This window comes from Hylobates moloch, unplaced genomic scaffold, assembly GCF_009828535.3.
Source record: "Hylobates moloch isolate HMO894 unplaced genomic scaffold, HMol_V3 SCAFFOLD_22, whole genome shotgun sequence".
NCBI lineage: Eukaryota > Metazoa > Chordata > Mammalia > Primates > Hylobatidae > Hylobates > Hylobates moloch.
In genome coordinates, this window is record NW_026652297.1 from 46,906,811 (window position 1) to 46,921,511 (window position 14,701).

The following is a 14,701-nucleotide window of genomic DNA, read 5'->3' on the forward strand; positions in this document are numbered from 1 at the left end:
CCTTGAACTCCTGGGGTCAAGCCATCCTCTCACCTCAGTCTCCCATGTAGCTGGGATGAAGGCGTGCACCACCATGTCTGGCTAATTTAAACTTTTTTTTTTTAGAGACAGGGTCTTGCTATATTGTCCAGGCTGGTCTCAAACTCTTGGCCTCAAGGGATCCTCCTACCTCGGCCTCCGAAAGTGCTGGGATTACAGGCGTGAGCCACCATGCCTGGCCTCACTGTATAGTTGTGAATAACTTAATAGTTTGCAGTGTGGTGCTTCTACCGCTCTTCTCTGTAATGGGAACATGAGAAATTACTTGGTACAGTTTTATGCTTTGTGGTGTGGCTTTCAATTTTTATAAACATGTCTTACTGCTATTGCCAGGGATTTAGATTTTTAATAAACTTCCAGATACAACAGTATTTTTCTTCGTCTCAGTGTCTCATTTTTCATCAAATTTAAACAAAGTTAGATTCTCTGGGCTTGAGACAATTTTGATTCATTTCACTTTGGCTCTGAAGTACTGTTTTGTAAAATGTAGCACAGTGATACTGAACCAAGCTTTTTGAAAGCTTATTCTCTGCGGGGAACATTTAAGAGGACTTGCCTATCAGAATTTTTACATTTCAGTCCCAGAAACTATGTGTAACAATACCTGTTGGATTCTTTAAATCTGGACTTTATTAAGTTGACAGAGGTATTGGAGAATAGATGACCACCCCGAAATGAGGAATAAAGTTTGTTTTGTACAGTTGTTTAAGCATAAAAATAGACAGATATTAATAGTAGTCAGAGTATTCAGTTACCAACCTCCTGTCCCTCCTCACTGAAGATCTGGTGACAACTCTAATCCATGTGGCGTAGAGAGTGGTGCCTTTGGTCTGATCCGAATGCTCCTCCTCTTCACTGGGGGGTTCTGGGGACATCTCACCTGCTTGTGCCCTGGGTTTTGCCCTGAGATGTTATGCCTCCAGCTCCGGGGGCCTTGTCTTAGTCTGGGCATGTGTACTTGCGCAAATTACAGTATCTTAACTTCCATACATTCTGCTTTGGAAAAAACTAACCTACACTTTTGTGTATTACATCCTGATACTCTCCAGCAGCCTGTCATATACCAACACAGGTCTTTTGTGAACCTATCAGTTAACAGACACTTTGAGTTACTGCATGGCCTTGTTCTCTGCCAGCCAGTAGTTCATATTCAACAGCAGTGCCATCCCCATCTGCAAGGCTGTGTTAGTGCAGCTATTTTTTATACTTCATTTACTTTATTATGCTTTTTTATTTGCTTTGATTTTTAATAAAAATAAAACAAAAATAAAAGTGCTGATGAGAAGCATTGGTCTTGAAACATTAACACAATTGAGAACAAGATGAAATAGAATTTTTTAGGCACGTGGAAAGCAGCGGGTCTTTCACCTCATCTGGACATTAATTGGACCTAAGCTAATCTACTCTGTCACTTAGGAAGGAAATAAAAAGTAAGGAACAGTGTGATATGTTGGAACCACATGGTCGAAGGCTGGACTTAAAAGAGCAGATGTAAGGAGAGATCTGGCACCACAGATAAAGCATCCCTAATCCCAAAGTCCAAAATCTAAAGGGCTGTAAAATCTGAAGGTTTTTGAACACTGACATGATGCCAAAAGTGGAAAATTCCACACGTAAGTACTTAACACAAACTTTGTTCCATGCACAAAATTATTAAAACTATCGTATAAAATTACCATCAGACTATAAAATCATTTATAAAAATTCAGTTGTTTCATATAAGATATATATGAAACATGAATTTTGTGTTTAAGCTTGGGTTCATTAGGAATATGCCAGTATTCCAAAATCCAAAAAAAAAAAAAAAAAAAACCAAAAAAACTTCTGATCCCAAGCATTTTGGATAAGAGATACTCACCATGTATAGCTTAATGTTCTGAGCTGGAACTCCTTTAATAAGGTGGAAGTCAGTTGTTCAGCTCTCAGTTTGACTCTTAAATATGTTTTCAGCAAATGTTGAGCTTAGAGTCTTTGCAGAGCGTGTTTGCTCACTCAGTTTCTGTGGAAGGCTTTTCTGCTGCCCTGCACAGAGGCCCGTCCCCATGACAGCAGACAGCTGCCTGGGTCTTCCCCTCTCCGGTTTGCTGAGAGAGAGAAAGAGAGAATGAGAGAGAGACAGAGATAGAGAGAATGAGAATGGTGGTGGCGGTGAAGGCATAGAGAGGGCTCATCGTTAAACCTCTCAGTGTTACTGCTTTTAACTTTTTAAGTTTTAAACAAGAAACAGGTCATATCATTAACTATCCCTCTGAGTCGGAAAAAATAGACCCAAGAGTTGCCTGTTCTAATGTGGCACTACCATAATTTGTTCTAACATTTCCTAATGACTGTCTGTTTGTTTCTAATTATTTCATTCAAGATATGCAGTAAGTATCCTTGGGCTACCAGTGAAGTGAAGCAACTTTTCATGTAATTGTCACCATTTGTATCTGTTCTTCTGTGCGTTCTCACCACTTGACGTTCTTTGCCCATTTTTCTTTTTTTTTTAGATAGAGTCTCACTCTGTCACCCAGGTTGGAGTGCAGTGGCCGTGATTTCTGCTCACTGCAACCTCTGCCTCCTGGGTTCAAGCAATTCTCCTGCCTCAGCCTTCTGAGTAGCTGGGATTACAGGGGCACGCCACCATACTCAGCTAATTTTTTTGTATTTTTAGTAGATACAGGGTCTCACCATGTTGGCCAAGCTGGTCTTGAATTCCTGACCTCAGGTGATTTGCCCGCCTTCACCTCCCAAAGTGTTGGGATTACAGGTGTGAGCCACCGCCCCCAGCCCCATTTTTCTTCTGAGTTGCTTTCTTATTGATTTGTAAGAGCTTTTTATCTATTAGGTATCTTTACTCTTCAGCGTATGTGTTGTAGATATTGTTTCCCCACCTCTCTTGTCTTTTGGCTTTGTTTATAGTATCTTTTGCCATAAACTTTGAAAACCTTTTAATGTTATTTGCACTGTTCTGTTTATACCATATGGCTTTCCTGCATACACTGCTCTTTTTGCCACATGTATCCCATGGTGTTTTAGAGTTTTTGTTGCTAATGTGAATGGGATTTTTTTCCTTTCCACTGCGACTGGATATAGCTAACATAGAGAAAAGCTATTGACTTGTATATTCTTGTTCGTTTCCAGACAACTGGCCAAATTTTATCCGGTGTTTAGTCTGTTGAGTTCTCTAGGCTACAGTCATAGCATCTCCAAATAAAGATAATTTTATCTCATTTCAGTACTACTTATTTCATTTCCTTCTTTTATAGTGCAGTGAGCTAGGATGTCTGTCAAAGTTATTCATCCTCTCTTGAGGGTAAAATCATGTCCTTCTTGCCATCTGAGCTGCAGGCGGGTCCCTCCTCATGTGACATCATCACGTTGCCTCCTCACAGCAGAAGCTCTTGGTATCAAATGCCTCCATAGCCAGTGCTGTGCAGTCTGCTTTCTTCCAACTAGATTCTGAGCTCTTTAAAGTTGGGAATCACGCCCCTTATTTTATGTCCCTCACAGAACCTCCCAGAGAACTGGGCACGTAGTAAGTCTGTGTTGGGCTGTCTGTATTTGTGGGAGGTGTCCCTGTTCTGCTCTTCTGCCTCCCCTCTGCTTCCTGGAAGCCAGTTCTGACCTCTTGGGACTGTCGATCATATGACCATAGGACTCTGTCCCCAAGGGCCCTTCTTCCTTGCCCACCCTATAGAATTTAGATTTTGTGAGCCTCTAGACCAAAGAAGCTTCCCTTCTCAAAACTTTATTGGCATCAGCATCACCTGGAGAGTTTGTTAACACAGATCGTGGGGTCATCCCCAGAGACTTGAATCCAGAGGTCTCAGGTGGGGCCCGAGAATTTCACATTCTGAACAAGCTTGTTTGCTGCTGGTCCGGGTAGTATAGTTTGAGAAGCACTGCTCTAGGCTGCAGTAGGTGACCTCATGGATGCAAGGCAAAGAGTGCTTTGCACAAGTAAGCCAGATTCCTATGGAAGTTTAAGCCTCACGTAACAGGGCCCCTGCCCTCCACCCTGAGGTGTTGCACTACGAGTCAGAGTATGTTTCAGGGGCACGCAGCATTTATCTTTTGCAGGATAGGAGATTCTGTCACGAAAAGCATTTTTTAGGCTTAAGAAAAACTCACCCCCACTTCCTCAGCCTCTGCGCTTAGATACCTTCATGAAAACAGAATCATCCATCGGGATCTAAAGCCAGAAAACATCGTCCTGCAGCAAGGAGAACAGAGGGTAAGTGACCTCCTGGGACTTGGAAAGCCTCAGGTGGGTGCGCCGGGAAGTGGCCTGGGAGGAAAGGAGCACACTCTGCATATTTGTGTGTATTTGCATTTCCTTGCCTGTGCTTTGATTCTCTGGGAATGCTGTTTGATTTGAAACAAAATTGAGCAAAAAAGTTGTTGCAGATTGAGGCAAGTTTAAATGGATTACATTGTTAGTTGCTCAAGTTGCAGGAATCTGATAAGGAAAATAATGTTTGCCTTCCTACCTCCACCCCTAGCCTCTGGGACTAGCGCTTCTTGGAAATCGACTTTTTGTTTTCCATTTGCTTTAAGAGCCTCGCCTCTTGATGCTAAATGGAAACCAGTGGTCAGTTGGTTGTGGATGTGGCTGGGAAGAGGCACTGGGAGCTGGCCTCTGCTGCCGAGCCTGGTCCAGCCTATAGTTTCCCCAGAGCTCTTTGTGGCCTCCTCAGTGGCCACCAGGCTCAGACGTGGTGTTGACTGCCCCACGAGCTTGACATTGTGGTCTTTACCCACTCTATGTGTTCGGCTGGGGTGGTGAGCACAGGCTCAGCTGAGTGGAATACGGTGACTGAGTTCTTAGATCACCTAATCCCTTCCCATACAGCTGCCCTTAGCACCTGGGCCTGGCCTGTGACTACCACAGGGCTCGCCCTTGTTCCAGTTCACCCTCACTCCTGTCAGTGGTGCTCAGATTTGAGAACTGAGGGTATTTACTGAGAAGAGGCTAGCACAGTCCTTCCTGTTTCAAGTCTGGGTTTAGCCGTCTTGAGGGCTGGTGCCTGTTCTGTTCATTCAGCTTCCCTCTGATGATGCGTGGCAGGGTGTGGGAGGACACGTGCCTAGCATTTTTACAATATGCCTTTTCTTTTGCCTTGAATCTACTGTGTCGAGGGCGTTCTTTTGTGCATCTGGTGGCTCTTAGGAGTTTGGGATCTAATAGTACCTGGGAATTCAGAAATACCTCTGCTCTGGAATTCAGAAATACCTCTGCTCTAACACCAGGCAGTCAGAATCCTTATAGAAGGATATTGTGTTCTTGTAACCCTCAGATTTCTCCTTCCTTTTGTTTTAGTTAATACACAAAATTATTGACCTAGGATATGCCAAGGAGCTGGATCAGGGCAGTCTTTGCACTTCATTCGTGGGGACCCTGCAGTACCTGGTAAGAAGCGGGCCTTGCCTATTTGCCTGTCAGCTCCTCCCTGCTGCTGCATTTGTGGGGCTCCTGTCCTGCCTTGCTCCCAGCACCTGAGTCCCACCTGCTCTGTGAATGTTTTGGAGATGCATGAAGTCACACCCATAACCTGGTTGAGTCAGCATTTTTTGCCACGAGATGCCCTGTGGAGGGATGTGGTCGTCTTCTCTGATGTCTGGAGGGCTCTGCTCATGCGCCTTCCACCATCCCCTAGCCTCTCTGTGCTTCAGTGTCTTCTCTGAAAGGAAAGGGTTTTAAACAGATCCATGCTGGTCTGTAGCGGTCCTCCCACCTCAGCCTCCTGAGCAGCTAGGACTACAGGCAGGAGCCACTGAGCCTGGCTGAGGCCACACTTTCCATGAGATATCTCAGGGGCCACTGAGGAGGGGTCAGAGCTCTGAGCTTCCCACTCTTTGTTTAAGCTATTTGGTCTGAATATTAGGTTTCTGTTTGAGTCACTCATTCATTCAAGAATATTGATGGAGTGTAGTCCCTGTCAGGCACTGTGCTCAGGGCTGATGATGCAGTGGGGAAAAAAGACAAGCCCTTTTCTGCCTTCAGAGCTTAAGAGTTTAGCAGGAAAGCAAACATTACTGTGATGCTTACACAGATAACTAAGAAATTACAGTTGTGAGTGTTACAAAGCAAGAGTGCAGGGTGTTGCGAGAATATATATTGGGTGGCCTCAGCCTGGTCTGGGACTTGAAGGGTAAGGAGGTGAAAAGGGCTGGAGGTGGGGGACAGCAGGGGGAATTCCGTGCAAAGGGATCACACACAGGAAGACCTGCAGGTGTGGCTGGAACCGAGCACAAAAGGAAAAGAGTCTTGAATTGAAGCTGAGAACGAGGTAGGGCACAGATTATGAAGGGCCTTCAGTGCTGGGCTAAAGTTCTAGACTTTATCTTAAAACCTCTGCAGAGATTGATGGGTTTTAAGTGGGAGAAGGTGCAACTCTTTGGAAAGCCCACTCCTGATACTGTGTAGAGAAGGAATCACACTGAACGGGTGAATAGTGTGCGAGGTAGGGGCAGTGAAGATGCAGAGGGCAATTAGATTCCAGGAGGGCTTAGCACAGATGCCCAGCAAGACTTGTCATAGGTTGCTTGATGATGGCAGTAGCCACCACAATTGGGATTGACTCAAGGAGTCTGCGGCTTTCAGAGTGGGTCTCGCAGAGGGCTGTGATTCAGGCGCCTGTGTCCATATGGTGTGTGATTTGGTAGGTCCTTCTGGAGTCCTCCTCAGCTCAGCGGCAGTCGAGCAAGGGGGACCCCATGCTCTAACCAGGAGCTGAGTCAAGTCATATACTTGCGTGAGCTAAAATGTCTGTCCATAACCAGACGTAGAGGTTGACCTACCCATCCCGGAATGTCTTCTCTTGGTTTGGTCTCCCGGGCCCTTCCTTAAGCACATTTCCAACCAGACCACGTACCACCCTGTCTCTGCTTTTGCTTGCCCCAGTCCTTTCTGTCTCCGCCCACCTGCTGAGCCCAGTCTGCACCCCCAGCACCCTGTGCTGCATCCCCTTCCTCGGTCACCCCAGCTCTCTCTGCCTCAGCAGCAGCCATGCGTCACACTTTCCCTGCCTGTTTCTCTTCCCATTTCTACACAGCGCCCACGACTGCATCCTGCCTTAAGCTAGTTTTCAATAAGCGCCTGAAATGCTGCAACCCTCTTTTTTTTTTTCCTTTTTTCTTTCTTTCTTTTTTTTATTTTAGACAGAGTCTCACTCTGTTGCCCAGGCTGGAGTGCAGTGGCACGATCTCGGCTCACTGCAACCTCCACTTCCCAGGTTCAAGGGATTCTTGTGCCTCAGCCTCCTGAGTAGCTGGGACTAAAGGTGCACACCACCATGCCCAGCTAATTTTTGTATTTTTAGTACGGACGGGGTTTCTTTTTTTTTTTCTTTTTTTTTTTTTGAGACGGAGTCTCGCTCTGTTGCCCAGGCTGGAGTGCAGTGGCACAATCTCGGCTCACTGCAAGCTTCGCCTCCCGGGTTCACGCCATTCTCCTGCCTCAGCCTCTCCAAGTAGCTGGGACTACAGGCGCCCGCCACCACGCCCGGCTAATTTTTTGTATTTTTTAGTAGAGACGGGGTTTCACCGTGGTCTCGATCTCCTGACCTCGTGATCCGCCCACCTCGGCCTCCCAAAGTGCTGGGATTACAAGCGTGAGCCACCGCGCCCGGCCCAGACGGGGTTTCACCATGTTGGCCAGGCTGGTCTCAAACTCCTGACCTCAAGTAATCCGCCTGCCTCGACCTCCCAAAGTGCTGGGATTTACAGGTGTGAGCCACTGTGCCCAGCCTGCAACCCTCATTTTTAAAGGAGAGAAGTTAAAGCCTAGCAATGGGTGTGTGATGTACTCTGGCCCTGAATCTTTAGCCCCTCCATCAGTACTTACTGGAGTGAGTGGGGCATAGAAAGGTCTTAGAAATGGTAGCATGATATACCTGCTAAACATGCCTGGGGTGCCCTCCTCGCCCTGCATGCATGTGCCAGTGCCCTCTGGGATGGATCCAGGAAAGCCTGAGATGAAAGCAGTTGGGCTGGTCACCCCCTCCTGCCGTGGTGCCCCCAGAGAGGAGCAGCTCAGGTGTGCCCCCTCCTGTTGCTGCAGGCCCCAGAGCTACTGGAGCAGCAGAAGTACACAGTGACCGTCGACTACTGGAGCTTTGGAACCCTGGCCTTTGAGTGCATCACGGGCTTCCGGCCCTTCCTCCCCAACTGGCAGCCCGTGCAGTGGTGAGTGTGCCCGGGGCACCTGGATGGAAGAGGGAGCCCGTCTGTTCCTTTCTCTTCGCGTACCCTGTTTCCCTGGCGCCCCATCACCGGGCCTGGGAGATCTGTGTTGTGTCTCTTCTGAGAGGAAGGCCTGTCAGGACCTAGCACGAGTAGGGGAGTGGTCTGTGCTCCAAGGACCTGTTAATAGATAGAGAGTAGCTGTTAAGTCTTCATGTGGATTCTTAGCCTTCACATCTTTAAATACAGTGCTGTGTCAATGTCATCTGCTCTGTGTTCAGAAGTAAGACTATTGTGTGAATATATGCACTTACACTGAGAATGCTGTGTGTTAGTAAACAAATAAAACACGTGTACACATGACAAGTCAGGAGGAAATATGTGAAAATTTGTTGTTGACAAATGTTACTACAACCTGAATATAAATTTTTGTTTTTAAAGCATAAGAATGTGGCCGGGTACAGTGGCTCACGCCTCTAATCCCAGCACTTTGGGAGGCAGAGGCAGGTGGATCACTTGAGGCCAGGAGTTCCAGACCAGCCTGGCCAACATGGCAAAACCCCGTCTCTACTAAAAACCCTAGCTGGGTGTGGTGGCAGGCGCCTGTAATCCCAGCTACTCGGAAGGCTGAGGTGGGAGAATTGCTTAAACCCAGGAGGCAGAGATCGCACCACTGCAATCCAGCCTGGGCGACAGAGTGAGACTCTGTCTCAAAACAAAAAAAGATTTAAAAAAAACAACTGAACATAAAGCATAAGAATGTAGCTGAAATTGTGAATCTAATAAATTACACAAAAATTTTTCCAGTAAAAAATTAAAGGATACGATGCAGATTTGTGGAATTACTCTGTATTCTTTAGCTTTTGTTTTACTGATTAAAGAAATAATGCATTGTTCAGGATATGTTTATATAAAAGTTAATTATCACCACCAAAAATAGTATGTGAGGTAATGCATATGGTAATTAGCTCGATGTAGCCATTCCACAATGTGTACATCATGTTGTACAGGATAAATATAGACCATTTTTATTTGTCAGTTTAAATAAAGAACTGTGGGCAGAAAAGAAAAACAAGTTAATTATTACTGAAAGGCATAATTTAAAAATAAATATTCCCCCAAATCAGTTAGATTTCATTTAGAATTGTTCCTTGAGAGGCCACACACTAGTTTAAATGATGTTACTCTGCTCAAAATTTACTTATTTCAAGTTTTAATTTTTTTGGAACCATAATAAGTTCACGTGGCTCAAATTTCCAGAAGAATAAGGGAGTATGCAGTGAAGTCATACCAGCCTCCCAGGCCCTCATTTCCCTCCCCACAGGCACCTGCTGTCTTCCAAGACCGTTTTCATATCTTCTGAGGTGTTCATATCTTCCAGGGGTGTTTGCTACATGTTCCAGTAAATTGGCATATATTTGTTTATTTGTACATTGATGTTTCCCCTCTGAACATGGTAGCATTATCTGAACACGGTCCTGCACATGCTTTCAAGCTTTTCACACCATGATAATTTCTTTTTGAGCCAATTTATCTGCAACCCCAAAAATTATTCTTTTGAACTTAAATAGTATTGCATAGTTTAATTACCCCCTCATTTTTGCCAGATTAACTTTGTTTCATTTTTGTGTTTTGGAAAATATGGAAACAGTAAAAAAGCAGGAATCAACTGTCATCCCATAATTGGAAAACAATCACTATGAACAGTTCTGTGTCTCCAGGCTCTTCAGTGTTATATTTTTGTACTTTTTAAACAAAAATAGGTTACTGTAATCCTCATACAACGTGCCTTTCAAAGTAGATATCGAAAATGCTTTATGTTTTTCCTTATTATTTGAAATGTCTGTTATTTCATTGAATGGCTATGCTGTGGTTCATTTAACTTATCCCCCGTGGTTGGAAGCACGTTGATAATTTTTACTTCTTAAAATAACACCAAGAATAACATCCTTGTAGGGAAATTCTTGCACACAGTTGTTTCCCTAGGATAATACCTAGAAAGGGAAATAACAGATTAAAGAGTTTGCACGTTGTAAAGGTTTTTGATGCATGTTAGTTAGCAAACTGCTCACCAGGAAGGTCATATAAATACACGTCTCCACCTGGAGTGTGGACACTGCCCCTTTCACCACATCCTTGCCAACACTGGCTATTGTCACCTTCTGGAAAGTAATGAAAACAAAACATGAATGTTTTCAGAGGACAAGTGTCTACATCATGAGAATATTTATTTATAAGAATAAAGTGGGCCAGGCATGGTGGCTCACGCCTGTAATCCCAGCAGTTTGGGAGGCCAAGGCAGGAGGATCACTTGAGGTCAAGTTTGAGACCAGCCTGGCCAACATCATGAAACCCCATCTCTACTAAAAATACAAAAATTAGCTGGGCGTGGTGGCACATGCCTGTTATCCCAGCTACTTGGGAGGCTGAAACAGGAGAATCGCTGGAACCCGGGAGGCAGAGGTTGTGGTGAGCCAAGAATGCGCTGCTGCACTTCAGTCTGGGCAACAGAGCAAGACTCCATCTTACCAAAAAAAAGAAAAGAAAAAAAGAATAAAGTGTATCCTTTGAAATCAATTCCAGAAAAGTGGTCTTAGGTGATGGCAGTCTGTTCAATTCCACGTTTACCTCCCAGCAAGGGAGGTCTCTGCCCTGAGTTTGGAGAAATGGCAAAGTATGCCCCACTATGGTGACTTATTTTAAAACAGGCATTGCTCCTTTAGCTACATAGATTCTGGAATATTGAGGCATTTGTTCATTAATTTATAGTCACACTTTATAGTGTATGCATTATAAAAATAGCTTTAAATTGCATGTACATCTATAGTGTTTTGTTTTTGTTTTTGTTTTTTGAGACAGAGTCTCGCTCTTTTGCCCAGGCTGGAGTGTAGTGGCGCAGTCTCAGCTCACCGCACATCTATAGTGGTTTTTTGTTTTGTTTTGTTTTGAGACGGAGTTTTGCCCTGTTACCCAGGCTGGAGTCCAGTGGCGCGATCGCGGCTCACTGCAAGCTCCGCCTCCCGGGTTCACGCCATTCTCCTGCCTCAGCCTCCCGAGTAGCTGGGACTACAGGCGCCTGCCACCATGCCCGGCTAATTTTTTGTATTTTTAATAGAGATGGGGTTTCACCGTGTTAGCCAGGATGGTCTCGATCTCCTGACCTCGTGAACCGCCCGCCTCGGCCTCCCAAAGTGCTGGGATTATAGGCATGAGCCACCATGCCTAGGTATAGTTGGTCTTAACTAAAGGAATTATTGCATTTCTTCAGGTCACTTGTTGAGCATTTCTCTTATTTATGACAAGACGAGTTAAAATCCATTAGAACTAGAAGAACAGGTGCTTTTTGAAAATACATTCCTAATGGCCCGGTGTCCTTGTAGGAAATCTGTTGTCTGCAGAGCCATCTTCCTAGAGCTTCCCTCATCAGTGCTGGAGGGCCAGGTGGCCAGTTTCAAGTAGATTTCTCTGAAACCCAATAAGGAGCTGTTTTGTGGACTAATCTAGTTTTTAATGCTTTGGGCAACTTTTAAAAAATTTCACTATCTTATCTCAGATGGCAGGTAAATAGTAATTTCCAGACAAATGCAATTTGGGCTTTACAATTCTATTATAAACCACTTTGAAATATATTTTAGGACAAGCCCACGCAATAAGCATCTTATTTTGGGTCCTTTTCTAATTTGCCATCAACAGCCTAAGTTTTCTAGCAGAGGCTTATTCCACACTTACATAATTAGAAAGTCTTGGAGCCCCTGACTTACAGCTGTCAGAGTTTCAGCCCAAGCTATAAAGCACCAGCCTCTGCCATGCACCGGCTCTTCTAGCTTTCCAGTGTGCTCCCGATAGGCCGGTTCACCACTTGCCAATGAGAATTGTTTGGAGCAAAGCATTTTTTATTTGAATTTCCCAGATGTTTTGAGGAAAAGCTGCAGTTGGACATTCAGACAGAATAGAAAGAACACCAGACATTGGGTTTGAGCCCCTGATTCTGCTACTCTGTTGTGTGACCTTGGACAAATCATTTGATCATCATTTCCTTTAGTCGAAATTGGGGGACTAAAAATAATGTCTGCCACATGGGCCTGTCATGGCAATAAGTGAATAAATGATCTGTGTCAGAGTACTTGGTTATCTATGAAGTATTATTCAGATTTACTCTTCTTATTACCAAGATTTGAAGCCAGTTGCATGTAGATTATTTTTACTGGCCGGGCACTGTGGCTTACCCCTATAATCCTAGCACTCTGGGAGGCCAAAGTGGGTGGATTACTTGAGTCCAGGAGTTTCAGACTAGCCTAGGCAACATGGTGAAACCCTGTCTCTACAAAAAATACAAAAATTTGCTGGGTGTGGTGGCGCACACCAGTAGTCCCAGCTACTCAGGAGGCTGAGGAGGGAGGATTGCTTGAGCCTACAAGGTCGAGGCTGCAGTAAGCTGTGATTGTGCCACTGCATTCCAGCCTGGGTGACAGAAAAAAAAAAAATTATTTTTACCTTCAGATACTACTTCGATACCCCAAGTAGTTCCCTAAGTTGGGAAATGTGTAAGTTCATTTATCCTTAGAAACAGTATTTAGCTGTGTGCATTTAGAGGGAAGTATCTATGTGTGTGCGTAGGTTTTGCATATTTTATGTAAATGTCTTATACATGCTGTAATCTAGGTTTGGAAGTCCTAGTTTTAACCTCTGTCAAAACACAAGAGTGTGTAATAGATGAAATAGAAGGTAGAGCAAGTGAGAAGGAAAAGCCAAGGATGAGATAAGGAGGCAGTGGTACTGTCTACAGAACTCTGGGCATAAGATGGTCAGTGACTCTGCTAAAGGGTGCTCTTCAAAAACTCATTCAGGCAGTCCTGACCAGTCTTAAACTCTCAAAGAATCCCCCTGACTTGATGTGAACGAACTGACTGCTATTCCAAAAGCAATCTATATAGCTACTATATAGCTGTATATAGCTGTATACAGCTCCTATATAGCTGTAAATTTATATTACAAATGTAAAATGGCTCTTGAGTGCTAAGTGTCGTAGGGATATGTATGACTGTATATTTCATTGACATCCCAGTCAACAGTTGACTGCCTAGATGACAGTGGTCTCATGAGATTATAATACTGTATTTTTACTGTACCTTTTCTGGGTTTAGATATGTTTAGATACACCAATACTTACCATTGTGTTACCCTGGCCTACAGTATTCAGTACCGGAGCATGCTGTACAGGTTTGTAGCCTAGAAGCAATAGGGTGTACTATACAGCCTAGGTCTGTAGTAGGCTAAACCATCTAGGTTTGTGTTACATTCACACAAGGACTAAAATCACCTAATGACGAGTTTCTTAGAACGTGTCCCTGTCGTAGCAACGTGTGACTGCACCTAACAAGATTCATATTTGCAGGCATTCGAAAGTGCGGCAGAAGAGTGAGGTGGACATTGTTGTTAGCGAAGACTTGAATGGAACAGTGAAGTTTTCAAGCTCTTTACCCTACCCCAATAATCTTAACAGGTAAGGCACAGCGGCATTACACAAATACATATTTTTCTTCCTTTTTTTAGAAATACAAGTCTTGGCTGGGCGTGGTGGCTCACACCTGTAATCCTAACGCTTTGGGGAGGCCGAGGCGGGTGGATCACCTGAGGTCAGGAGTTCAAGACCAGCCTGGCCAACATGGTGAAACCCCGTCTCTACTGAAAATGCAAAAATTAGCCAGGAGTGGTGGCACGCGCCTATAATCCCAGCTACTCAGGAGGCTGAGGCAGGAGAATCGCTTGAACCCGGGAGGCAAAGGTTGCAGTGAGCTGAGATTGCACCACTGCACTCCAGCCTGGGCAGCAGAGTGAGACTCCATCTCAAAAAAAAAAAAAAAAGAAAGAAATTCAAGTCTGAAGTCACATCTGATAACTTTTAAACAGGCTATCAGGATATCGTCCTGTGACTAAGAAATTGACATAGTCCTTCTTAATCTTAAATCTGGAATGGGTTCCCCTCCCTTATCTCCCTAGAAATCATCTCTTTTCTAAGTTCACATAACAATTTATCTGTACCTCTTATTACCCTTAATAACCTCTACCTTGTATCACATTCGATTTTGCATAGGGTTTATCTCTGATTCAACAGCAAGTCCTTTTAAGGGTAGGGAATTATACCTTATTTCTCTTTCCACCCCTCGTGTGGCCCAATTCTGTGTCATAGTCAACAAATAAATCTTTGTCATTTGAATGGCATACCAGTTCAGTCTCAGAGCCAGAATCTAAGCAATTAATAATATTGTGTAATTGTACAGAATTGGGTAATGGTGCGAAAGAAAGCTACGAGGCAGTCACACATAATTGAGTGACGTGGATAATGATTACCATATTTAGAGGGTGGAAGAGATGATTGGATGGACTAGTGCTATATGGAATGACATGGGATAAGCTAGAACTTTTTGGACGGGTCTAGACAGATGTGCAGGACATGGACAGATGAAGAGAGGGGGAAGGAAATTCTAAGGGGAAA

At 44.3% G+C, this 14,701-nt stretch overlaps 1 protein-coding gene across 4 annotated transcripts in view; it reads left to right on the forward strand.

Moving 5' to 3' along the window:
- The window catches only part of IKBKB (inhibitor of nuclear factor kappa B kinase subunit beta), a 61,112-nt gene that overhangs the window by 29,326 nt on the left and 17,085 nt on the right, over positions 1 to 14,701 (forward strand). For all 4 annotated transcript variants that reach the window (XR_004246151.2, XM_032143393.2, XM_032143394.2 and 1 more), the window contains 4 exons: positions 4,167 to 4,255; positions 5,342 to 5,431; positions 8,084 to 8,208; positions 13,601 to 13,708. Coding sequence is in view for 3 of the 4 variants with exons in the window: in XM_032143393.2 (XP_031999284.1) it covers positions 4,167 to 4,255; positions 5,342 to 5,431; positions 8,084 to 8,208; positions 13,601 to 13,708 (412 nt within the window). In the remaining variant the exon portion in view is untranslated. The remainder of the gene's footprint in view (positions 1 to 4,166; positions 4,256 to 5,341; positions 5,432 to 8,083; positions 8,209 to 13,600; positions 13,709 to 14,701) is intronic.